This window comes from Mauremys mutica, chromosome 25 (genome assembly GCF_020497125.1).
Source record: "Mauremys mutica isolate MM-2020 ecotype Southern chromosome 25, ASM2049712v1, whole genome shotgun sequence".
Classification (NCBI taxonomy): domain Eukaryota; kingdom Metazoa; phylum Chordata; order Testudines; family Geoemydidae; genus Mauremys; species Mauremys mutica.
Window position 1 is genome coordinate 11,770,037 of NC_059096.1, and position 24,418 is coordinate 11,794,454.

At 59.3% G+C, this 24,418-nt stretch overlaps 1 protein-coding gene across 3 annotated transcripts in view; it reads left to right on the forward strand.

Annotated features, from left to right (window-relative positions):
- LOC123356521 (alpha-2-macroglobulin-like protein 1) overlaps positions 1-21,182 on the forward strand; it is a 56,246-nt gene extending 35,064 nt beyond the window's left edge. For all 3 annotated transcript variants that reach the window (XM_044999851.1, XM_044999852.1, XM_044999853.1), the window contains 20 exons: positions 1,748-1,871; positions 4,219-4,375; positions 6,331-6,556; positions 6,802-6,928; positions 7,465-7,586; positions 9,009-9,060; positions 9,498-9,572; positions 9,982-10,158; positions 10,523-10,604; positions 11,801-11,957; positions 13,206-13,280; positions 14,022-14,178; positions 17,274-17,485; positions 17,741-17,956; positions 18,107-18,231; positions 18,641-18,731; positions 19,161-19,229; positions 19,640-19,742; positions 20,421-20,462; positions 20,805-21,182. In XM_044999851.1, the coding sequence (XP_044855786.1) occupies positions 1,748-1,871; positions 4,219-4,375; positions 6,331-6,556; positions 6,802-6,928; positions 7,465-7,586; positions 9,009-9,060; positions 9,498-9,572; positions 9,982-10,158; positions 10,523-10,604; positions 11,801-11,957; positions 13,206-13,280; positions 14,022-14,178; positions 17,274-17,485; positions 17,741-17,956; positions 18,107-18,231; positions 18,641-18,731; positions 19,161-19,229; positions 19,640-19,742; positions 20,421-20,462; positions 20,805-20,839 (2,424 nt within the window). In that variant the 3' untranslated portion in view covers positions 20,840-21,182. The remainder of the gene's footprint in view (positions 1-1,747; positions 1,872-4,218; positions 4,376-6,330; positions 6,557-6,801; positions 6,929-7,464; positions 7,587-9,008; positions 9,061-9,497; positions 9,573-9,981; positions 10,159-10,522; positions 10,605-11,800; positions 11,958-13,205; positions 13,281-14,021; positions 14,179-17,273; positions 17,486-17,740; positions 17,957-18,106; positions 18,232-18,640; positions 18,732-19,160; positions 19,230-19,639; positions 19,743-20,420; positions 20,463-20,804) is intronic.
- Positions 21,183-24,418: the final 3,236 nt, after the last annotated feature.

The following is a 24,418-nucleotide window of genomic DNA, read 5'->3' on the forward strand; positions in this document are numbered from 1 at the left end:
CCCATTGGCCACGGTTCCCAGCCAATGGGAGCTGCAGGGGCAGCATTTGGGGTGGAGGCAGCAGCAGAGCCCCCTGGCTGCCCCTACGTGTAGGAGTCCGAGGTGGACATACCAGCTGCTTCCCAGGAGCCGCGCAGCATGGAGGCTAGCAGGGAGCCTGCCAGCCCTGCTGTGCAGCGTCACCAACTGGACACTCAATGGCCCCGGACCCACCAAAATCCCTTTTCAACCGGATGTTCCAGTCAAAAATTGGACACCTGGTCACCCTACGCCTCTGGCGGGGACGCTCAGTAGCAAGGAGGCAGCACTGCGCCTGGCAGTGGCACTCTCCCTGTGTCCCTCCAGCCAAGGGGAGGCAGGAAACAGCCAGGTGGCTGGCTGCTGACTGAGCTCTTCCCCCACCACATGGGGCTGCTGCGCCTTCTCTGCTGCTGGAGTCCCAGCGCTGCTGCCTGCTTTGCAAACCATCCGCCCAGGTGAGTCAAAGAGTGGCGGCAGAGGCAACACATGTGACTCCAGAAGCAAAGAAGGTGCAGCAGCCCCAAGTGGCGGGAGAGGAGCTCAGCCAGCAGCCAAACACTCTCCTGCTTCCTCCCTCCCTGGGCTGCAGGGACACAGGGAGAGTGCCACAGTGGTGATCAGCAGAGCTGCTGGAGTTGTTAAAAAAGGAGGGGGAAACTGGCTGGGGGGTGTTCTCTACAGGAGACCCTCAGTCTAGTTGGGGAGTCATAGAATCATGGAATCTCAGGGTTGGATGAGACCTCAGGAGATATCTAGTCCAACTCCCTGCTCAAAGCAGGACCAACCCCAACTAAATCATCCCAGTCAGGGCTTCGTCAAGCTGGGCTTTAAAAACCTCTAAGGATGGAAATTCCACCACCTCCCTAGGTAACCCCATTCCAGTACTTCACCACCCTCCTAGTGAATTTTTTTTCCCTAATATCCAACCTAGACCTCCTCCACTGCAACTTGAGACCATTGTGCCTTGTTCTGTCATCTGCCACCAGTGGGAACATCCGAGCTCCATCCTCTTTGGAACTTCGCTTCAGGTAGCTGAAGCCTGTTATCAAATCCCCCCTCACTCTTCTCTTCTGCAGATTAAATAAGCCCAGTTCCCTCAGCGTCTCCTCATAAGCCATGTGCCCCGGCCCCCTAATCATTTTCATTGCCATCCGCTGGACTCTCTCCAATTTGTCCACATCCTTTCTGTAGTGGGGGGACCAAAACTGGACGCAATACTCCAGATGTGTCCTCACCAGTGCCAAAAGGGGAATAATCACTCCCCTCAATCTGCTGGAAATGCTCCTTCTAATGCACCAGAAACCTGAGTCACCAGAACATGCTGACCTTGGAGGTCAACTAATGCTACAAGGCCCATCTGTTTCTCCAGCATCTGAGGGTGGGTTTGTGGAGGGCAGAGTGGCATGGCAGTGAGTGGGGTATTTTGTCAAATTGAATTGCTAGACTGGTTGTTCATTGCATTGTCCAGGTTGAGCAGTGGGGCTGGGAGGGTTGTTTGTGTGATGAGTTGCTGTTATGTGAGCATCTGGAGTTTAGGAGACTTGCCTCCTCTCATCCAAGCAAACTCACAGATATAGTACCACAGTCTTGGGTCTGCTAGTATTTCAGCTTTATTGCTTCATAGTTACTTTCCCTTTAAATGAGCAGCAAAAAACAGCCTCTTGCTGCTGCCTCTTGTACAGTGTTTTGCTGGTTGTATTGTTTTCCCCTCTTTCCTTTTTCCCAGGATGCAGCTTTGAAAATTCTCACCAATGCCAACACCAAGAAACCTTTCATCTGCCCTGATATTCCGATCTTCAGATACAGCAGTCAATCCCACTTGAAGGTCGGCCTTCCAGGAAGTCCAGGGGGTGAGTTCCCATCCTTCTTGTTTCTGAAATTCCCTATGGATTCTCCATTCCCTGAAGGCCAGAAATGGGATTGGTCAGGGTGGGGAAAGCCCTCAGAGTCGCTAGGGAGAGTCGCTCAGAGTCGCTATGAAACCATCTGCCCAGAGTGAAGCAGCACTCAGAAAAGCCAGCCCGCGTTAGTGGTAGGTTACAGAGAACGTGTCTCAATGGTGTTAGCGAGAGCACTGACCACCTTCATGTGGAGCCTTGCACTCAGTTTTGGTTGTTGCTCCTGAGCTGGGCAAGGCCTAGATAAAGGCAATGCCGATGAGGGATTTCGTGGCAGAATGAAGGTAGTTTAGTCTAGAAAAAAAGAAGAGAAGGAGGGGACTTTGCTGAGATGTTTCAGATTCTGATGGATTTAGAGGAAAGAGCTCAGTCCCTGCTTTGGATCCTGCCGCACAATATGAGACCCAGGGGACATTTGCTTGAATGAACAGACAGCTGGGAGATTTAGAACAAATAGAAATAAATTCTGGAGGATTCACTGAAGCTTCAGGAGTTATGGAGTCAGATACTGTGGCCACAGAGGGTCTGTCTCCACTGCTAGTGAACACCTGTGGCTGGCTTATGTCAGCTGACTCACGGGGCTCGAACTATGAGGTTGTTTAATTGCAGTGTAGACTTTCGGGCTCAGGCTGGAGTCTGGGCTCCAGGACCCTCTCCCCATGCAGGGTCTCAGAGTCCGGGCTCCAGCCCGTGCCTGACTGTCTACACCTCAGTTAAACAGCCCTGGAGCCAGGGGCAGCTCCAGCTTTTCTGCCACCCCAAGCAGCAAAAAAAAAAGACGAGCGGCAGCACTTCAGCGGCAGCTCAATCGCGCTGCTTCTTCAGTGGCAATTCAGCGGCGGGTCCTCCCTCTCTTCCTCTTCGGCGGCAATTGAGCGGCAGTGCAAAGAGGAAGAGAGGGAATGAGAGACCCGCCGCTGAATTCCTGACGAAGACCCGGATGTGCCACCCCAATATCAGATGGAGTGCCACCCCTTTGAATTGGCCGCCCCAAGCACCTGCTTCCTACGCTGGTGCCTGGAGCCCGAGCCCTGCGAGCCTGAGTCAGCTGACACAAGCCAGCCATGGGTATTTAACAGCAGTGTAGAGATATACTTGGAGAGCTGGAGCTGTGCAAGGCTATCAAATCTCTTGCTTCAGGACATCAGCTAATCACTGCAGGGGTCAGGAAGGGCTCATGACTGGATTGTTTATTTTGATCTGTTGCCGGCTTTGACCAACATCCAGGACCAGACATAAACTTTATAAACTGCACAATAATCAGACCCACCTAATGTCAGAGACTCTGCCAGGGAGAGCTGTTGGTGGGGTGGGGGAGGGGAGGGCGCTGCCATGTCTAACGGTGGGGGGAGGGGTATGTGAGGGGATGGCGTTGCTGTGTCTAACACTGTGGGGGGAGGGGGGTGGCATGTGTGAGGGGAGGGCATTGCCATGTCTAACGCTGCGGGGGGGTTGGTGTGTGTGAGGGGAGGGCGTTGCTGTGTCTGACACTGTGTGGGGAGGGGGGTTGGTGTGTGTGAGGGGAGATTGTTGCTGTGTCTAACGCTGGGGGGGTTGGGGTGTGTGAGGGGAGGGCGTTGCTGTGTCTGACACTGTGAGGGGAGGGGGGTTGGTGTGTGTGAGGGGAGATTGTTGCTGTGTCTAACGCTGGGAGGGACGGGGGTTGCTGTGTGTGAGGGGAGGGCGTTGCCATGTCTAAGGCTGTGGGGGTAAGGGTGTTGGGGTGTGTGAGGGGAGGGCATTGTGTCTAACGCTGTGTGGAGGAGGAGTGTTGGTGGGGGAGGAGAGGTCGTTGCTGTGTCTAATGCTGGGGGGAGGAGTGTTGGAGTGTGTGAGGGGAGATTGTTGCTGTGTCTAACACTGTGGAGGAGGGGTGTTGGTGGGGGAGGAGAGGGCATTGCTGTGTCTAACGCTGTGGGGGGGGTGTTGGGGTGTGTGAGGGGAGGGCGTTGTGTCTAACACTGTGGGGGAGGGAGGTTGGGGTGTGTGAGGGGAGGGCGTTGTGTCTAACGCTGGGAGAGAAGGGTGTTGGGGTGTGTGAGGGGAGGGCGTTGTGTCTAACGCTGTGTGGAGGAGGGGTGTTGGGGTGTGTGAGGGGAGGGCGTTGTGTCTAACGCTGTGTGGAGGAGGGGTGTTGGCGTGGGTGAATGTGGACAGGGGTAGTGTGCCTAGTGGTGTTTTTGCGGAGGGGAGGGGCGTTGTTGCAGGTGGGAGGGTCGGTGTGGGGGAAAGGCCTCTGTGCCTGAAGCTGCCCGTGTGCAGGTGATGAGCCTGGCTACTCCCGTTCGCACTTTTCTAGACTCTTCCAATAGACCCGAGATTTTGAGGATGAACGTACTCATGGAGCGTGGTGGATTAGGCAACGCCCTGCCGGAGCCAGAGCCCCGCACCGAGGAGGCGCCAGCGCCACGTGCCTACTTCCCAGAGACGTGGCTATGGGACCTGGTCCCTGTGGGGTGAGTGAGGAGCTACTGCAGGTCTTGCCTATGGAGCAGCCTCTATGCCTGGCCCTCTAAAGCAGTGGTCCCCAAACTTTTGAAGGTTGTGCCCCCTCTTTCCCTTGCCCCTGCCCCTGCCCCTGCTCTGGAGCTGGGGTCAGAAGTGGGGCCATGGCTCCAAGGGGTGGGGGCAGCAAACAGGGATAAGGGAGCTGAGGCTGCAGCTGAGGGTGGGGCTGGGGACAGAAGCAGGGCCGGGGACAGAGTTGTGGCCAGGGGTTGAGGTTCGGGGCGGGGGCAGGAGCAGAGCCGCATCCAGGCTGCAGTGGGGGCTGGATGCCAGGCCTGCAGCCGGGTGCGACTCTGCCCCTGGCCTCACCCCTGCATCCACTCTTTGTCCCGGGCTGGGAACGGAGCCATGGCCAGGGGCCAAGGGTGACGGCGGGGCTGGGGTCAGGAGTGGAGCCGCAGCCGTGCCGCACTGGGGGCTGGCAGCGAGGCCCCCAGCCAGGTGCAGAGCCGTGCCCAGGCTGGGGATGGGGCCATGGCTGGGGGTGGGGCTGGAACAGAGCTGGGTGTAGGGCAGGGCTGGTGGCGCTCCCTCCCCTGCATGAGAGCTGGCCTGAGCCAGCCGTGCCCCACCCCTGAACATTTCTCCATGCCCCCTTACGGGGGTGGACCCCACAGTTTTGGGACCTCTGCTCTAAAGACTTCCCTTGTTGCTTCTGTGCTGAATCCAAATATCCTGAGCTAACCCCAGATAAAGGCTCCAGACAACAGGGACAGAGAAGGAGCAGTGGGACTGAACTTGGCACGCCTCAGGAAGGGGAACAGCGATGGCACTGCATCACCTTTCTGGCCTCCACATTCCTAGAGCAGCTGAAGGTAGATTCAGCCCCCAGCTGAGAGGAGAGAGACCTTTGTGCCAGCCAGCAAGCACGCTTCATGTTGGCTTACGGCTGCTTTAAGCCCCCTGTGTGCTCCCGTAGTAGCCCGAAGGGGCCTTATCAAGGGCCGAATTGAGTCCTGTGTCCAGGCTTGGCAGAATTCAATTTTAATTTTTTATAATTATAATTTTGACAGAGAATATCGATGTTTATTTTTAAGCACATTTGGAGAAAACGATGGGAGATCAGACAACAGGGCAGGCCAGACAGTAATTATTTAATGTCAATAGACATTGGTAGTGGCTTTCACTCGGAGGCCAGCAGGCCTAGTGGACAGGTCATGGCTCAACAGTTTTTCCTACCCTGAAAGTCCTGGGATGGGCTTCTCTGATGGTGCCAAGCAATATATTGTTCCCCAAATGAATAGGCAGAGGGGAAAGTAGGGGGACTGGGCCCTCCCTTTTCTCCAGGTCCTGGCCCAGCGCCCAAGGGAAAGAGGCACGGAGTGCCTCACTTGTCTCTTCCTAGTATACCTAACCAGTCTTCTCTCAGTTACATTTGGGCTGCTTCCGACCTCCCTGCTTTCTCTTCGGCTTGGTTGCAACCTCTATCCCCCGCTAGCGGGGAGTTCCCTATGAGTCCCAGCAGCTCAGTTGGTCCAATAAGTGATCCCCAGCCCTCCTCCCAGGGTTCAGTTATTCTCCCTCATCCGCCTGCTCTGCGGTTAAGGACTTGGGGGGACGGGGATTAGACTGATGTTTGTCTGGAACCTCACCTTCAACCTTGCTGCCTTGGGTGACTGCCAGGAGGATGAGACTCCTGACAGCATCGCTCTCAGGATCATGGAAACACTCATGCCGCTCCACCACATCCAGGTCACAATTCTCTGGGACGGGGACATGAATCTGGAGGACGCCTGTGCGTAAATTCTTTTAATGTGGAGCCACCATTGTCCACAAGGGACATTCCCTGGGATTCTATACTACTGTCCAACATACAGCTGCTATCCAGAGGTTGAGGTGGGATGACAGAGAAAACCTGAGTTGCATGTTTGTCTAATATTGCTTTGTGTCTATCCCGGCCCAGCGAGGGGGGCTCCAAGGACGTCCCAGTCTCGGTGCCCGACACCATCACGGAGTGGAAAGCTGGGATGTTCTGCACGGCGGAGCTGGGCTTTGGGCTCTCGCCCACGGCCACCTTCACGGCCTTCAAACCCTTCTTTGTGGAGCTGGCCTTGCCGTACTCCGTGATCCGGGGAGAGGCCTTCGCCCTAAAGGCCACCGTCTTCAACTACCTGCAGCAGTGCATCAAGGTGAGCGCCGCCTGGGGCTGGGCTGCGGGGGCTGCTGGGGCCAGTGACCTGGGGCTGGGGGGCTGGGCAGCGGCGCAGGCCGGCGAGTGTCACCGGCAGTCACTGGCTGTGACCCTGTGACCACTGGGGTCAGCACATCGCGGTGAGGGGGCCTGAGCCCCAAAGGGGACACGTCTCGGCTGGAGCTGGCGCGTGTGAGCACGTCCCCCACAGCCCTAAGGGGGTTCTTGTGTTGGGCCCCACAGGTGCGGGTGACACTGGCAGAGTCTGCGCAGTTCCAGGTGCAGGCGGGCGAGGACGGCGCCTACACCAGCTGCCTCTGTGCAGACGAAGGGAAAACCTTCCAGTGGGAGGTGACGGCGAGCAGCCTGGGTAAGGGGCGCTGGGGGCTCTGTGCCGGAGGGGAGGGGCAGGGAAGTGGGAGGGCTCTGTACAGTGGGGGGGGCAGAGAAGGGGGGCTGGAGCCTTCACGCTAGGGAGGCAGATAGGGGCCTTTGGAGGCTCTGCGTGGGGGACAGACGGGTAAGGGGCATTGGAGGCTCTGTGTTGGGAGTGAGGAGGAGGGCGTAGGATGGGGTCACTCAGGGCTTGGTACCAAGCAGAGGGGATGAGAAGAGCTGCGGAGGAGGGGGCTGAGAGGATGCCCCAGCAGTGAAACCTCTTACGTCCTAATCACCATTTCCCACAGTCACTTCCCTCCGTCCTTCCCTTCCCCTCTGGCCTTCCCTCTCTTTTCTCCCCATTCCCTCTCTCTCTCTCTCTTCATTTTCTTTCTTTTTTTACTATTCTCTCCCTTCTTCACCACCCTTCCCTTCAAGTATCCTCCCACCCTCGGACCCGGGCTCCTCTCTGCCTCGGGCAGGGGCGCTGGTCTGTCTAACGGGGGCGTCTCCCGCCTTGCTCTGCAGGGGAGGTGAACTTCACCGTCAGCACCGAGGCTCTGCGCACCGAGGAGCTGTGCGGCAACGAGCTGGCCGTGGTGCCGGCCCAGGGGCGAGTGGACACCGTGATAAAGCCCCTGCTGGTCCAGGTCAGTGTCTGGTCGGGGCCTCTGGGCAGGGCGGAGGGAGATCCGGGGCCTGGGTCTCACCCCCTGGTGGCCGTGGGCCGAGTCTGCACTTGTGATTGTTCTTTGTCCTGACACAGAAAATAACGCCCCAGCACCGCACCGTCCACATCCTGGACCCCGACCTGCACTGCCCCGTCACACAGCCCCATCCCAGCGAGATCAGGGAGCTGGCGGGAGAGTCCTGGGGCAGACAGAGACGGGGGTTACCCCAAGGGGGGTGGCTGAGTGTGACACACGGGAGGGCTCGAGGGGGCTGAGTGTGACACACGGGAGGGCTCGAGGGGGCAGAGGGAACTAGCAGAGGGAAGTTCCGCACTGAAGAGGAAGAAGCTGCGAGATCTGCTGGGCTGGGAACAGTCTCCCTGGGGAAGGGACGGGAGCCCCATCGCTGGGGCGCTGAGAGCTGGATATGCCTGTGTCATAGGTTTGTTCCCCACTTTGAACTTTAGCGTCCACAAGCTGGGGACCTGCATGGACTCCTCTAAACTTAACTCCTAGTTTAGATCTGGTTCTTGCTGCCACCAGCCCGGTTTCAGTGTCTGGCACACTCTCTGTTCCCCAAAAACTTTCCCTGGGAACACAGATCCAAACTCCTTGGATCTTAACAGAAAGGGAAATCAACCATTCCCCCACCTTCTTCCCCCTCCCCTAGTCGTTGGGAGAGATCACCTTGATTCAAAATCCTTGAATCAAACAAAGAGGGATTCCCTTTTCCCCCCTCCCTCCTCCTCTTCCCTGAGATTCCAAACAAGGGAAGAAATCAATCAGGTTCTAAAAAGAAAAGATTTTATTAAAAGACAGAAAGAAAGAACACTATCTCTGTAACACCAGGATGAAAAAATACAGGGTCTAACTTATAAATCTGGAGAGACTCCCCCCCCCACACTCCTTTCTCAGAATAATCAAAGTAACAGCAAACAGAAATAAAGAGATTTCTCCAGTAACACACATTTGCAAATACAGAAATTAATTATAAGACTAATCCGCCTTTCTAATACTCACTATACTGAATAGAAGAAAATACTTCAAGAAACTTGGAGAGCCTGGATATACGTCTGGCCCCTCTTAGATCCAAAGAGAGAAAAAAAACCCAGACAAAGAACACAGACAAAGACTTCCCTCCACAGAGATTTGAAATTATCTTGTCCCTTGATTGGTCCTCTGGTCAGGTGTCCGTCAGGTTACTGACCTTGTTAACCCTTTACAGGTAAAAGAGACCTTAACCCTTAACTATCTGTTTATGACACCCTGAGCCCCACAGCACGGGCTGTAGGGGATGATCCTGCCCTGGCTAGCGGCACTGGCTGACCCAGCAGGCCCTGTCAGGCTGTGACGTGCGCGGTCCCTTCTCCTGACCTTCTGTCTGATGCTCCTTCCCCACAGCCGGGGGGGATCCTGGAGGAGAAGGCGCACAGCTCCCTGCTCTGCCAGGAAGGTAGGTTCCCAGCGCCTGTGCGGGGCTCAGTGGGTGTCACTAACACGGGGAGTCTCTTGGCTGCGGCACGTCAGTGATGGCTGAGCTGCTGGATGGCCCAGCTAGGGGCACAGGAGCTGACAGGCTGGACCGGACCAGGGGGCATCCAGGCCAATGTCCTGCCTGGGACAGGGTCCAGACCCAGCTGCCCGGGGAAGATGCACCCCCTAGTGGGCAGTTATGGAACCGTCTGCCACGGGCCGAAGGCTCGAGCACGTCCGGCTCCTGCTCCCGAGTCTGACTGGGCCCCTTTTACGCCAGCTCCTCTCCCCTGCAGCCTGGTCCCCGTGTGTACGAGAGCCCCGTACGGCGAGGAATGGAGGGATCTGATTGGCTGGAGGCAGGTGCAGGTTCCTAACAGGCCTTTAACGGTGTGTCTTTGCCTTCGTGTTACGCAGCGTCCGAAGAAATCTCCTTGCAGCTGCCTGCGAACGTCCTGGCGGGGTCCGAGCGGGCCCATGTGACTGTCCTGGGTAAGGAATTCCCCTGCCCCATCCCTGCCAGAGCACGGTGCCCTTCGCCAGCCGGCCCGTCTGTGGCCCAGCGCTCTGATCAGAGAGGCCGGGGCATCACGGATGGAAAAGACCAATGAGGTCTAGTGGGTGTCTGGGGCCGGGGCAGGACTGGTCCCTGCAGTCTGTGCTCCAGGGCCTCGACCCCAGCGAGGGGCAATAGACTCCCGCGGTGGTGCCATGAAGCTGTGCCAGGGCATTGGCATCTTGAGCATTCATCACCACGTATCCACGTAACCCCACCAGGCCTGAATCGAACTGGGGGTTCTGGGCCCCCACATGCCAGGGCTCCACTGACGTGGTGTTAGGGATAGGGCAGCTGTTGCGCAGCCTGGTAATTCTCTGCTCCCCCTGACTCCCTTGGTGCCAGGAGACATAATGGGCACGGCTCTGCAGAACATAGACCGCTTGCTGGCCATGCCCTACGGCTGCGGAGAGCAGAACATGGTCCGGTTCGCTCCCAACATCTACATCCAGCAGTACCTGGAGAAGAGCGGGCAGCTGAGCCCGGAGATCAGAGACAAGGCCAAGGGATTCCTCCAGAGCGGTGAGTGTCCTCCTGCCCCTGCGCCCCCAGGGCATGGCGGGGCCATGCGAGGGCCCTGTCCATGCCACCTCTGGGGGTCAGGGAATGAGATCCTTGGCCTTTCCTCTCTGGGGCACCAGTCCCGAGGCCCAGGACATAAGGACTGTTTGACTCAGGGTTCAGGCAATGGGAGAGGAGCTTTCCCCTCTAGGGGGCGCTGGTTGGGATCCAGCCCCCTATTCAAACCAACCCCTGGAATCTCTGAGTCTCAGCATCGTGGGGGAGAGGAGGGCTAGCGGGCCCCACGGGGTGCAGGCTGGGGGTGGATTCTAACCCCTGGGGGTGAGCGGATCCAGGACTCGCTGTCTCTCTCCCGTCTCCGCAGGCTACCAGCGCGAGCTGCTCTATAAGCACAACGACGGCTCTTACAGCGCCTTTGGGGAGAGAGACGCCACGGGCAACACCTGGTGAGGGGCCGCACGGCACGGGCGAGTCAGGGCTCTGAGTGGGCAGGGCCTTCTTAGGGGGCTTATTCCTTCACTCTCTCACTTCCCTGGTCCTTCTCACATGAACAGAGAGCAACAATAACCGAAGTCCAAAGGCACAAACAATTTGATGTTTATTGGGGTGAACTTCCAGCAAGAAATTATTCTCGTTTCCTTCCTTAGTGTCCCCCTTCCCAGCTCTGACACCACAGAACCTTGCCTGTGTCCCTGTTCCCATTCCCTGTTCCCATTCCCCCCCTTAGCAAAACATGATCCCAATTCCCCCACCTCCTGTTCTTATTCCCATTCCCCCCTTACTTCCTGATTGACTGCAGACTATATAGTAAACCCTGAGTTCCGCTTAGCTATACCTTAACCAATCATTTTGCTGAAATTTACCTAACCAATCCTAACATCCTGTAACATGGTTATTTAACCAATTGTATCCCACCACCTTAATTGGTTTACACCCAACAAAATTAATTATACACCAGACAGAAACAATCACAGAACCAGACAGAGACCATGCAAATAAAAATACAAAACAATACAGAAGCGAGGATTTCACACCCCAGCTACTGATAAGTGAGTTCTTGCCAGACAGGATGCTATCAAACTAAGTTTCCTTTTACATCTTCTAGGCTCTTCCCTTTCTCTGGAGGTGACAGGAATATCAGGACAGGGTTGAATTCCTAACAGCCCAATAGCCCCTTATTTCAATGTGACTAGTTTGGAATGTGAGGATGTGACCACACACTTGCCAGTTTATGGCTGCCTCTGCTGCTTAGCCGAAGACCTTAGCCTAAGAACCAGGCCTCAGATTGTCCCTTACACATACAGAGAGTGATTTTGATTCTTTCTTTTATACCTCTATAACTTGCTAAGTGATAAGAATACACCTAAATTCTTAAAATATAGGCCTTTACAGACAGGCTTGAATATCTATATCCTAACAGGTCTACCAGGCTGCAGCCTGACCCCCAGCCCCACTGCTATTCCAGTCCTGCTCCCCACACAGCTCTGCCCCACTTACTCACTCCAAACCCCCACCCCGTTCCCGTCTTGGGCTCCCCTGACAGCTCTGCTCACCCCCACAATGCTGACCCCCAGCCCCGTCCCCCACGCACCTCCCTCCTGGCCCACAGCATCTCCTGCAGCGTGTCCCTCTCCCCACCCAGGCTGACGGCCTTCGTTCTCAAGTCCTTCGGCCAGGCCAGGCCCTACATCTCCATCGACGAGAAGCACCTAGAGGACGCCCTAAGGTGGCTGCAACGTCACCAGCTGGAGAGCGGCTGCTTCCGCAGTGTGGGGAAGCTGTTCCACAACACCCTGCAGGTGGGAGGCTGGGGGGATGGGCTGATGGGATGGGGGAGGAGGGGACAAGCTGGGGAAGGGGGTGGGGGCCCCTCATGGCAGCTGGTTGTTGTGACCCGTTTCGGGTTGGGGGATTCCCCTGGGTTTTTAGCAATGGCTGAAAGGCTGGAACAGCCTGGGCAGCGGATTATTGCACCGAACGAGGGAGCAGCCCTGGGCCAGCCCCCCCCCCCCCGGCTCCTGCACAGCCCGGTCTCCCCGCGGCACTGAGCAGACCCCGCACTCATTGCCTGGCATGGAGAGCCTGAGGGGCAGGGCCCAGCCCAGCCCTGAAGTCATGTGTCTCCCACAACTCCCCATGCGGCTCAGTCAGAAGGGCTGTCGCGGTGCATCATGGGAGACGTAGTCCGAAGGAGCCGAGTCCACGGGGAGGCGGGGGCACGAGGCCAGTCCAGCTGAATGTTGAACTTGTTCGCAGTGGAAGGTTTCAGTTCAGGTCGCCAACCCGAGAGGCTGCGATTTGGGCCCCACCAACCCACCGCAGAATGTTGCATTTCTATTTTCCCAACGGAAATCAAAACGTTTCAGCAAAAGTAACATTTTCCCTCAAAGTTTCGGTTTTGTGGAAACTGCATCGTCTGTTGAGAAATCGTTTCAACAGGAAATTCCCACCCAGCTCGAGTCACAGCCCAATTCCTGCCACTGCCCCGGAGTTTGCAGGGAGCCGGGACACTACGGGAGGGGCCGGGGCTGTACCCGGCCGTTTGGGAGCGAGAAGGAGACAAATCTTAGGCAAAGTCCAGATTCCCGCACGGAGAGGGACTATTTAATGATCAGGAACTTGCCCAGTGAGGGGCAAATCCCTCAGCCTCTGCAGAAATGGCCCCTGGTCTTCACAGGAAAACCGGCAAATGTCAGTTCCAACTAACTTCCCAGCCTCTGGTTCCAGGGGGGCTCAGATAGGGTTTTATGCTGAAATTTTATACAACCTTGACAATGGAGCAGCTACCGCCTCTCCCTAGAACAAAGCTGTGGAACTCACTGCCACAGTGTGGCCTCCTTGACTGCTACAACTGGGGCAGCTGCTCCGGACCCAGATGGTCCTGGCAGGTCCCAGCAGGAGGCAGGACCCAAACCCAGCCACTCAGAGCGCTGGAGCCGGTTCTTCTCTGTCCCAATGGGCCTGTCCTGGGCAGCGTCTCACCTGCTCCAGGCAATGTATCCTGCAGCTCTGTCTGAGCCGGCTCCCGGTGTCTCCATCCCCCGCAGGGTGGCGTGGTGGACGAGCTCTCTCTCTCAGCTTACATCACGGCGGCGCTGCTGGAACTGGGGCAGCCGCTCACGGTGAGGCCAAGCCCCACTGTCCCAGGGGAGGGGCCGGCAGTCGGGAGGCAATTGGAGATTGTTGGTGACAGTGAGGGGGGAGTTAGTGCCAGGGAAGGGTTTGGGGTGAGACAGGGGAGTTGTGGGGGGTTGGCATCAGGGAGGGATTTGGGGTGAGGTGGGGGAGCTGTGGGGGGTTGGTACCAGGGAGGGATTTGGGGTGCTGTTGAGGGCAGTGGGGAGAGGGGTTGGTACTGGGAGGTGGGTCCGGGAGAGGTTGGGATGGGGACAGTGGGTCAGGGCATCAGGAAGAATCAGCAGCTCGGCCAGTTTCTTGGTCTGGCTCTGGGGCGGATCTGGGCGAGGCTTGGACGGGCTATTTATAGATGGGTCCAGGGCACGGGCGGTGGTGGGGAGGGACGGGTCGGGGGAGGTGACAGCTGCCTGCCTGCTGGTGCATTCTTGAGGCCCCATAGGGTGGATACCGGAAGACACACCCGGGCGCGGGGGGTCTCTTCTGGCCAGCTCAGCCTGACGAGGAGTCTGTTCGGTGTTTAGTGCTCGGGGGAGGGGGTCTGGCGAGGCTTGTGGGGCGCAGGGTGCGGGTGGTGGTGGGGGGATGGATCAGAGAGGTGATAGGCTGGCAGGAGGGGGGATTAGGGCCCCATGGGGTGGGTGCCGGGGGACACACCCAGGCGCGGCGCGGCTCCTCTGGCCGGCTCAGCCTGACGGGGAGTCTGTTCGGTGTCTCCCCCGTCCCAGGACCCGACGGTGACCAGGGCCCTCCAGTGCCTCCGGGAGTCGAGCACCAGCGACCTCTACACGCAGGCGCTGCTGGCCTACGCCTTCGGGCTGGCAGGGAGCACTGAGCTGCGGGACGCCCTCCTGCAGCGCCTGGCCCAGCACAGCGTCAGCGCTGGTACCGGCAGCACCTCGCTCTAGTGCTCCTCTCGCTGCCGGCCTCTGGGCCCAGGGCAGGGCCAGCTGCCCCCCACGGCCCTGCCCACCCAGGTGCCCCCTGCCCCGGGGCCTCCTCAGCCTGGCGGGGGAGCTGGGTCTCCGTGGCCCAGTCAGTCCGTGGTCTCTGCTGAGGCTGCCAGCAAGGGGCCGACGTGCCGGGCTCTGTCGTGGGGACACTTCTCCCCTCAGAGCTGGAGTGAGATCGTCCCGCCATTTCCCAGGGCCCAGCGCACGGAGCGAAGGGGGGCGAGGCTGGGTCGCTGCCAGCCTGGGGGGATCGGAGCTGAGAGCCTAGAGGGGCACAGCCCCATGTCCCAACCCAGCCCTCTAAAGCGCCCGGGGCCAGGAGCGTGACGGGTCCAGTGGGCTCCGAGCCCTGGGGCAGGGCCTTGCGTAGGCAGCTCCCAGGGGAACGGGCCGTAACCGAGCCCTGAGGAGATGCCGCAGGATCCCAGCCCCCATCCTGTGTTGGGGACATCCCAGCTGGGGAGTCCCTGCCCAAGGCTTCTCGGCTTGGCCTGGCTAATGCTGGGAGGGGAACAGGCTGCACTGGGCTGGCGGCCGGCTAGGCCCTGCTGGCTCTGGGAGAAGGGGTTGTACAGGGAAGCAGGTCTCTGGGTGCCCCCTGGTCTGCACCATGTGCCCCCCATGGATCCCTGGGAGGCTGCCCGTCCCCCAGCTCCAGTTCCCCCAGCCTGTCCCTGCACAGATGCCCTTGGGTTTGTGCCATTCCCAGCCCAGCCCCGGTGTGAGCGATGCAGCCTGAGGCCAGCTCCCCATAGGGTGGGAGGTCCCATGGGAGGCCTGAGGCCCACTGGGGGTTTCGGCTGGGGACGCAGGAGGTGGCGCTGCCCCGCATTGGTGCTGAGCTTAAGGAGCCCTCGGCATGAGGCCAGGGGGCGCTGGGATTCCCAGGTTGGGCCCCTCACACTCCTCATGAACACGCCCCAGTGATCTCTGTGCATCTCCTCGGCCCCATTCGAGCTCTGACTGAGCTGTGCTGGGAGCTGAGGCCTGGTGCGCTCGGGCCCTGGGGAGACATCCCCCCACAGAGAGGAGCCACCTGCATGGTCTGGGCGGCTTGGTCGTGTCTTAGCTCAGGTGAAAAGTCCCTTCTCTCCGAGCCCCGGCGCAGGGGCTGCAGCTGGTCTGTGCCTGCGAGTTGAGTGTGTCACTTCCTGCCCCGCCCCGAGGTGGGTAAGAAGTGCTGGAAGCAGCACGTGGCTCCTGCCCCAGGGAGGGGAGAGGTGGGGGCTCTGCTCCTGGGGCACCGAGGGGCCACCAGGCACTGCGGTAAAACAGCCCTCGGGTTACAGGACCCATCTGTGACGTTACAAGACCCATCTGTGAGGTCCATAAGACCCCGTGGGGTCCGGTGATAACCCAGTGTCAGCTCCACCGCTGCCCTTCAGCTGGGTCCAGCTCCCGCTCCAGCCCCCATGGGCCCCACACTCCCTCAGGGGCTCTCTGCCCCCCACCCCCCAGCTTTGGCCCCACTAGGTATAAGCAGACTAAGCAATTGCTTCGGGCCCAAGCAGCTCACAGCCCTGCCGGCTCTGGGAGCGGGGATTGGGCAGGGGAGGAGGCCTGTGGGTGCGCCACTGTCTGCACCATGCACCCCATCAGGGCTTCTCCTCGGCCCCATTCGAGCTCAGACTGAGCTGTTCTCCTAGGTGTAACTATAGCGCCCTCATGGCCAAGATGGAGTCTGCTCTGCAGGCAGCTCTGGCCAAGAGACAGCGCGCGCAGGAATGCAGCAGGAGAAATCCCTTCCACCCCAGGGGCACCTGTTCCAAACCCCCCAGAGTGAACACACACACCCACAGGAAAAGTACAATGGATATAACAAAGGGAGATATTTATTTACAGAGGGCTGGGAGGAGAAAAACAACAAGGAGAAATATAGGGGGAGCAGTAAAACAGGGCTGCATTCAAAACAAGGCCCCATGGACCCAGTGGTAGCACAGTCTGGAGGGGCAGACACTAAGCAATGTGTCTGCACACAAAGTTCAGGAGGCCTGAGCTTAGTTCCAGTCCGGTGGTGAGTCTTGGGTGCTCCTGGTCGTCTTTGGCGCCAGTGAACTCTCCCCAGCAAACCCCTCCGGTGCCTCTTCTGCCGCTCTCTGCAAAGCCACACAGAGCAGCCACCTCCCCACTTAACTATCTAACAGCCTCCCTCCTTATTTCCAGTGCAGAGTCACCAGCCCCAGTACTCACAGCCCCAGGCAGCTCCGGGCAGCCGTGATCCTGGGTCCAGCTCCGGCCTGTCCTTCTCGGGTGATTCCCCCCGGCACAGGGCTCCTCCTGGCTCCTGTCCTGGGCTGTCCCCGATCGGGCCTGTCCTTCTCAGGCCTCCGGCAGGTTCTCTCTGCTTCCTTCTCCAGGGCCAGCCATGCTGCTCTCCTCTCTCTCCCTCCAGCTCCAGCCCTGCCCCCTGGAGTTTCCCTCCTTTTTCTTACTCTCCCCCTCCCCCTTGGGAAAAAGATTTAAAGGGGCCATGCTCTCTAGACCCCAAAGGGGTTACATAGGGGTGCACTGAGGGCCCGTTGGACACTGGACTGAAACAGCCCTCGGGTGATGGTCCCGTCTTCAAGGCCCCAGGGATCACTCAGGAGGGGGGTGTTAACCCGGCATCAGCTCTGCCCCCTGCCCTTTGCCTGGGCCAGCTTCTGGGCAGGGGCCAAACTAACACAGGGGATCTCTGCCCCCCTCTAGTGGCTGCACCCCAGAGAGCTTTAGTGGGTGCCTGGAGCCGGTGAACCCCCTGGGCTCAGCTTGTAGCTCGGGCAGAAGAGGCTCAGGGGTTTTGAGTCAGAGATCCAGGGTTCAGTCCCTGCTGATGACCCACCCAGGGGTGTCGTGTTACACTTGTGTAGCCCTCCTGTGCGCTGTGAATCAGCTGCCGTGTCCTGCCCCAGAGGTGGCTGCATTCAGTGGGGGGCAGGAGTCCCTCTAGCCTGGGAAGCCCCTGGGGCCCCTTTGGAAAGCAACCAGGTGACCCACTGTGTTGTAACTGCAGCCGTGGGGCTGCCCTTCCCTCGACCCCTCTCCTAGGGGGACAGCTCCACTGGCAGAGGAAGGTGAAGGCCCTGCCCAGCCCCTATGGGAACCAGGCCCCGTCGGCGGAGGTGGAGATGACGGCTTACGTGCTCCTGGCCTATCTCTCCCTGCCCAACGTGTCTGCTGCCGACATGGCGACCGCCGCCCAGATCGTCCGCTGGCTCAGCAAGCAGCAGAACCCCTACGGGGGCTTCGCCTCCACGCAGGTAACACCCCTGCCCTCGGGCAAACCAGCGCTGCGGCCCTGGTGCAGGAAGGGGCCCCTGAGAGCTGCATCTCCGCAGCTGAGCCGAGGCCCTTCCTGGGAGAGGGAGTCCTGGGTGCAGAGCCCCCTGTCCTCAGGGGCTGGGAGCCGGCGTCCCGGTGTCAGCGCCCCGGCGGGTCCCGATCGTGCTGCAGTGAGTCTGAGCTGGGCTCCTCTCCCCAGAGCGTGACAGCAGCTCGGTGACTCTCCTCCCCAGGACACGGTGGTGGCCCTGCAGGCCCTGGCCAAATACGCAGCCCTGACGTACATTGCAAGCGGGGCTGTGTCGGTGACGGTGAGCTCCCAGGCCGGGGCCCGGCAGCAATTCCACGTGGACAACGCCAACCGGCTCGTGCTGCAGCAAGCGGCCCTGCAGGAGATCCCCGGGCAGTACACGGTGCGGGCCAGCGGCAAGGGCTGTGTCTTTGTGCAGGTGAGTGCAGGAGCCCCTGGGGCCCAGCCGGCCCAGCGGTGACTGGCTGTGCCCTTGCCCTGCCCCACGGCGCCTGGCTCTGGGCCCAGGCTCTGATCTGCTGTGGCGGAGGCAGCAGGCTCTGCCCCAACCCTCTTGCTTGTCTCCCAGCTGATCCTGCGCTACAACGTGCCGCCCCCAAAGAGCGCAGCGACCTTTGACCTGCGGGTGGAGACGGAGCCGAAGGAGTGCACCGAGAACGCCACATCCCGCTTCAGCCTCGTGCTGCACGCCCGGTACGAGCCCCAGCCCCCAACCCCCGCTGGGTCCGAGCGCCCGGGGGCAGGGGCAGGCCCCAGGCAGTGGGGAAATGGCCGAGGCAGAGCCGCCCCAATGCAGGAATCGATCGCCGGGGGAGCCATCCCCCCACAGGGCTCGGGGCAGAGGCGGGGCCCCTTGGAATGTGCCAGGGGCTAAAGGGCTGGTCCTGGGACTGATCTAATGGACAGTCGGCTCCCAAGCAGCTCCTGGGGCCGGGCCCCTTGCTGGGGAGCTCAGGGCTGGCCGGGGGCTAGCGGGGCTCACAGCCCAGAGCAGGCAGAGGCATTAGAAACGCCTGCAGGGCCGAGAGGACGGGAGGCCTCCACCCCCCTGGGGTCTGTATCCAGGGCAAACCCCGACCTCAGCGCACGGTTCCCGTTGCAGGTACAGCGGGGAGCGCCCAGCCACCAACATGGCCATCATCGAGGCCAAACTGCCGTCCGGCTACATCCCCGTCCAGAGCTCCCTGCGGCAGGTGAGCTTCCCAGGGAGGAGAACAGGCCGGGCCCGTCACACAGCATGAAACCAGGGGGCTGATCCATGGGGGAGAGCCCAGACCCCCAGGAGAGCACAGATTGCAGCTCTGACCCCCAGGGGGAGCTCCCTCTGCAGAGCCCTGCCCCCTGCCATGGGGCACTGGGCAGCCCTGGGTCTCCCATCCAGTCACTGAGCAGGTCCTGACCCTGCTTAGCTCCCCTACAACACAACACAACGCCCATGTCTAGACTCCTGCCCCTCCCCCAGCGGACACCCAGTGCTCAGATGTGACTGGCATGGGGGGTGGCAGCCAGGTCCCTCAGCCACGGGGGCGTTTGGTACCCCATGTCCCAGTCCCCAGCAGAGCAGTGACTCCAGCCCCAGCCTCTCCGTTCCTGGCTCAGCCGTTTCCTCCCTCTGCTCCTAGCTGGAGAAGCAGCCTTTGGTGAAGAGGCTGGAGGTGCAGAAGGACCAGGTGACGCTCTATCTGGACCAGGTGAGTGCGGACGGCTCGGGGCTCCGGGGGCCTGGTGTGAACAGGGAGGGCGTGTCCTCTATGTCACACGCACGGTGAGGGGTCACTGAAATCTCCCCTGGTTCCAAGTGACTCGTTTCCATAAAGGACGGGGAGATGGGACCAGACCAGCCAAACCCCAGGGAGGGCCATGAATGGAGTGACGGGGAGCTCAGGGTTGGGGAGGCTGGAGCTGAGCCCTGAGTGTGATGAAAGGGGGTCACATTTTGCAGGGGGGTGGAACAGGGATTCGGGGGGATCATTTTCTCACTGCTCCAGGCTGCAGGGCCAGGGGGAAGCAGCTGGGCCAGGCTGAGCCTCGGGGAGGAGGGGGTTCGAGCTACCAGTGCAGCCGTTCAGCCCAGGCGCTCGTTCTGTCGCTCTCTCGGTAGCTGACGAAGGAGGCGGCGAGTTTCACCTTCTCCCTGGAGCAGGATTTCCCTGTGAAGAATCTCAGAGCAGCCCCAGTGAGACTGTACGATTACTACGAGACGGGTGAGTCCCGCCCTGGCTCCGCCCCCATTACAGCTACTCGCTAGGCTCTGTGCCACAGTCAGTGGCTGGGTGGGCGTTTCCTACGCTTGCTCCACCCCCATTACAGCTGTTCTCGTGGGCTCTGTGTCACACTCAGGGCGTGGGGTCACCGAAATCTCCCCAGGATCCAAGTGCCCCATTTCCATAAATCCCACTCAGGTCAGAGCCTTCCCGGGTTCGAGCTGTGGGGTCGCTCACCACGAGGGACACGGGAGCCGTGTGCTCGTCAGGCTAGTGGGGAGGGTGCGGCTGGTGTAACTGGGGCCGTCCCAGCAGGAACAGGCGAGTCCCGCCCCTTTAGGACCCCCCACAGTTCCCCTGCCATCCAGCTCCTCAGACGCCCGCAGAATCCTTGGTGCTGGGCCAGGAGGTGGCAGGATGGTTTCCCTGGGTGTTTTCAGGGGTGACTCAGTGGTGATTTCTCCGCCCGTCTGACTTACTCGGAGATGGGGGATGGGAGAGCGCGCACAGCCCCACTCAGACAGCTGAGGGTGACCTCCCTCTCCCTTCTAGGGCTCAGACCTACTGCAGGGATCCCCTGGGGCTGGGGGAACAGACTCTGGCTCTGTGGGATGGGGGAGGGGTTCCCATCCCCCCACTGGGTCTCTCCTCCATTCCTTACATCCCTTGCTGTTGCAGGTGAACACACAGAGGCTGAGTACAGCGCCCCCTGCGGCTCAGGTAGGTGTGATGCACCCACACACAACTCCAGTCCCTACAGCTTTATGGGTGGGGGAGTCCATGGGCCGGAGAGGTCTGTGTGTGTTGTAAATGGCAAAGAAGGGGGGAGATGGAAGCACGGAACCCACCAGGACCATGTGTGTGTGTGGGACGGGGGGAGACATCTGGGGGAAAGGGTCTATGTGGGGCACAAGAGAATCTGTCTTGAGGGCAGGGGGTGACTCTGAGGGGAGAGTCTTATTGGGGGGTTAGAGAGTCTAGGGGGCCATGTCCACAGCTGTCTGCCGGGTGTTGTGGGGTGTTTTTGATCCTGTCTCAGAGGATGTTTGTGTTTGTTTAAAGCCCCTGAGGCCGACACGATGGAAAATTCCCGCTGAAGCCCCCACCCCTGCTGGGCAGCCCCCTCCCCTCCCATCCCGAGAGCCCCACGCCGGCAGCCGACACCCCAGGATCGGGGGGACATGGACAGGCCTTGTCTCAGCTGCTTCTCTTCTCCGAACCAGCTGTGCTATCCCTCTTAGCACCTTCTTCAGCCAACGCCTCCCTGTTTGCTCTGCAAACATCCCACCTGCTCTCCCATCTCTCAGCCCCCAGACCGGCCGCGTGATCCCAGCTGTCTGTCACACGCGGGGACCAGTTGCTGCAGTGGGGACCCCTGGGGTTTGCTGCCCCTTCTGCCTGGAGCCTCAGTGTAAAACAAAATACAAAAACCCACCTCTTTGTGTGGCTGTTTTGTCGCTGTGTTCCTGCCCTGCTGCTGCTCCTCACATGGCTCCTGTGCATCCTTAGTGCAGCCAGATCCTGGGACCGTGGCTCTGTCCCCTTTCCCAGCCCTTCGGTCATTGCTGTTGGGTTTGGCTTTAACCTTGGGTCGGGCAGCGGCAGCCCCCTGGGTTCCAGCCCCAGCTGGCAGAGCTGCCCTCATTACACACGTCTACATGAAAATGAACCAGTTCAAGTGAAGTTAGTTTTGAAACCAGTTTACTTACCCCAGTGAAAACCCCAGTGTGGATGCACTTATTGTGGTGTGGCGGAGGTTGTTTTAGTTTAGGTCCAATGAATTAGGAATTGAAGCTAAACCAGAATCAACTCTTCTCTCAGCCTGACAGGAGCACCTCTACCGGCTCGCATAGGTTGGACTAAATTGATTTTAAAAGCGAAGGCCTGAGAGAGGGAGGAATGGCTTGTCCGACTCCTTACAACTCTTGCTTGGTTTGGGGTTTTTTGGTATGTTTTGTTACTATCTGTTTAATTCCACGGACCAATGACCATTGTGGGGAAAGGCGATCTCTGTGACAGGTCTATCCCCACTCAACCAAGGTGTGAGAGCCTAGTGTACATGCTGGGAGATGCCCAGCAAGTCCTCCAGAGACCCCAGAGTAGACCAGACTCGACAGTTGTGATGCTTCCCGGGTAAATAGGAAGCAAGAAAAATAAATCCATAGACCGTTCAGACCCTCCCTATCCATCGTAAAGAAGCAAGAACTCTTTGCAGGTCCCCTTTACAAGCAGGAAGCTCCTTTTCCTTTGTGCAGATGTTAAAGGCACCTGATGCAGTTTGTAGGTGCAGGGGCTTTCCCCAGGGCCAGTGTGTGAAAGATTCACCAAAGAGTCACGACCACAAGCTCAGTCTCAGTGGGAAAGGATGGAAGAAATACGTCCCAGAGGGCTGCACCTGTCTAAGGGGGCAGGAGAACTGGACTTTAGTATTTGGGGAATAGGAAGTGCTCCCGTATTGAAAGACGGTATTGTTCTGTGTACAGCCGGGGCAGTCACAAAAAGGCATTTCTCTTCCTCTTTGCCCGGGCCTGGCTTCTGTAGCCATAACGTTACACTAACAGAGCTGGTGGCATTTAATTCCTGTTCCCAGTGATGTTTATAGGCGGAACCAATAGCAGCCCCTCTATTTCCGCTGCCTGACCCTTTCCATGATAAAATTCTCTCTCAGTCTTTTCTCTGAGATGCTCTCACCCGCCATTGTTTGCAGCGGGTCTTTGATATTCAGCCCTCAGGCTGGAGAATTGGCTTTTCTTTGTTCCATCAGATTCCATTCACATATTGCTTAGATAGGAGCCCCGGGGCTTCTACTTTTTTCCATTTGGGGACCCCTATAACATTTTGAATGGAGATGCGGACCCCCTTGGAAATCTTGGACTCCCAGGGGACTGCAGACCACAGGGTGAAAACCACTGTTCGGTGGGAACGACGGCCGTTCGCAGACTCCTTAGACCTAGTTTGCCAGCCCCTGTTTGTCCTCGGGCCACAGGTGGAGGGAGAACCACTGACATAAACTGTTCAGAACAATCCCCATTTCCCCTCCGGCACTTGTGTTCCTGCCCGAATCACACTGAGCTCGAACCACCCACAGTGCCTCCTCCTGCTGCCACCCCCAAAGCAGCAGCGCCAGCTCCTGTCCTGGGAACAAGTGGGAGCTGCTCTAGCAAGAGGTGTGGGCTTCCCTTCCTGGGCACAGACCATGGCTCCAGCAGCCCATGGCACCTCTGGGCGATCACATGGAGCAGGACCTCCGTCCCACCCGGCCCACTGAGCCAAATAGCCCATCACCCCCTCAAGACAACAACCTGCTCCTACTGCCACTTAACGTAATGCTGTGGCTGTGGCTCAAGGAGTAGCAGCCTGTGCTGAAGGTTCAAACACACAGAGGGACGTTGCACGCTCAGCACATACTGGACGCTGTGGTGTGAAGCCTGGAGACGGAATTCAGACGGAATGTGTCAGACCCAGGGCTGGCTCAGCACGACCTGAGCCTTGGAGACGCAGCTGAAAACCGCAGAGCAGATCAAACGGAGACAGCGCAAGAGAGCAGTGGGTCCCTGCGCAGCCCCCGGGGGTCATGTCCCACCAGCTGTTTTCCCTTTGCGGGGACCCTCCGCTCCGATTGTGGATCCCCCCAGGTTCCTGGAGTCTCTTCAGTCTGTGTGTAGCGCGGGAGGCATGTGGGGATGGAGCCGTGTTCTCTAGGCCCTATGGGGTCCCTCATTAGCTAGGAGGCTCCCAGGGCCGGGGGGACGAGGCGGGAGAGGCCCACAGTGGAGGTGGTGAAGCCTGAGATACAGCTGGGCACGTGGGGTCTGTGGGGAGAAAGCCCTGACGGACAGGAGATGTCTCGGGAGGGGGCAGCGTTCAAACCTGGCTGGACCCGGCTGGGTCGGGTTCTCTTGGCCCTGGCGTCTTAGCGTCAGTTTCTGAGCTGAATCGTGTTTCTCTTATTTCCTGCCCATCTCCCGGCTCGGGCCAGCTCCTGTCGGGTAATTTCTTGTCCCCCCTGCTCTCTGGAGCTCCTCCCTAGCTGGCGTCATTGCTGCGTTTCACTAACACGCCCTGAGGAGACTGGTCCATACGATGGGGCCTGGGGTGCAGACGAGCCCCCTCCCACCGCCCCAGCTAACAGCGACCCAGCGATTCTGGGTCAGCTCCGTTAGCAGCCTCCTGCCCCACACTTCCGCCTGGGGGACCTTCTCTCTCTTTGCTCTGGCCAGAAAGGCGGGAAGCGAACAGCCTCTGGGAGAGGGACCCCGGGAAGCAGGAAGGAGAAGGAGCTAAACCTGCCAACCCTCAGGGAGCAGCAGTGGGGCTGCTCTGGAGAGTCCATGGTGTGCTCTGTCTCTCAGGCCAGCGCTGTGTCGCTGGGACCACAGTCACCGAGTGCCCCGCTCCCCCTGCCACTCGCTTGGGCCCTCACCGGCCATCAGAGAACGTGGCTCCCGCCATCTCCCCAGCAGCGATGGGCTCCCGCTGGGCACTGCCAGGCGTTTCCTCACCATGAGAGCCATTCGCCTGGTCAGCAGGGGGCGCTGCAGACCCGTCCCCTGACTCATTTCAATCCAGGCCTGGGAAAGCCCGGCACGGACCGGGGACAGGGCCGGGTCGGGAGGGGCAGGACGCGCTGTCCCCAGTCGCTCGGTCCCAGCTCTGATTTCCGGGGGCGAATGCTG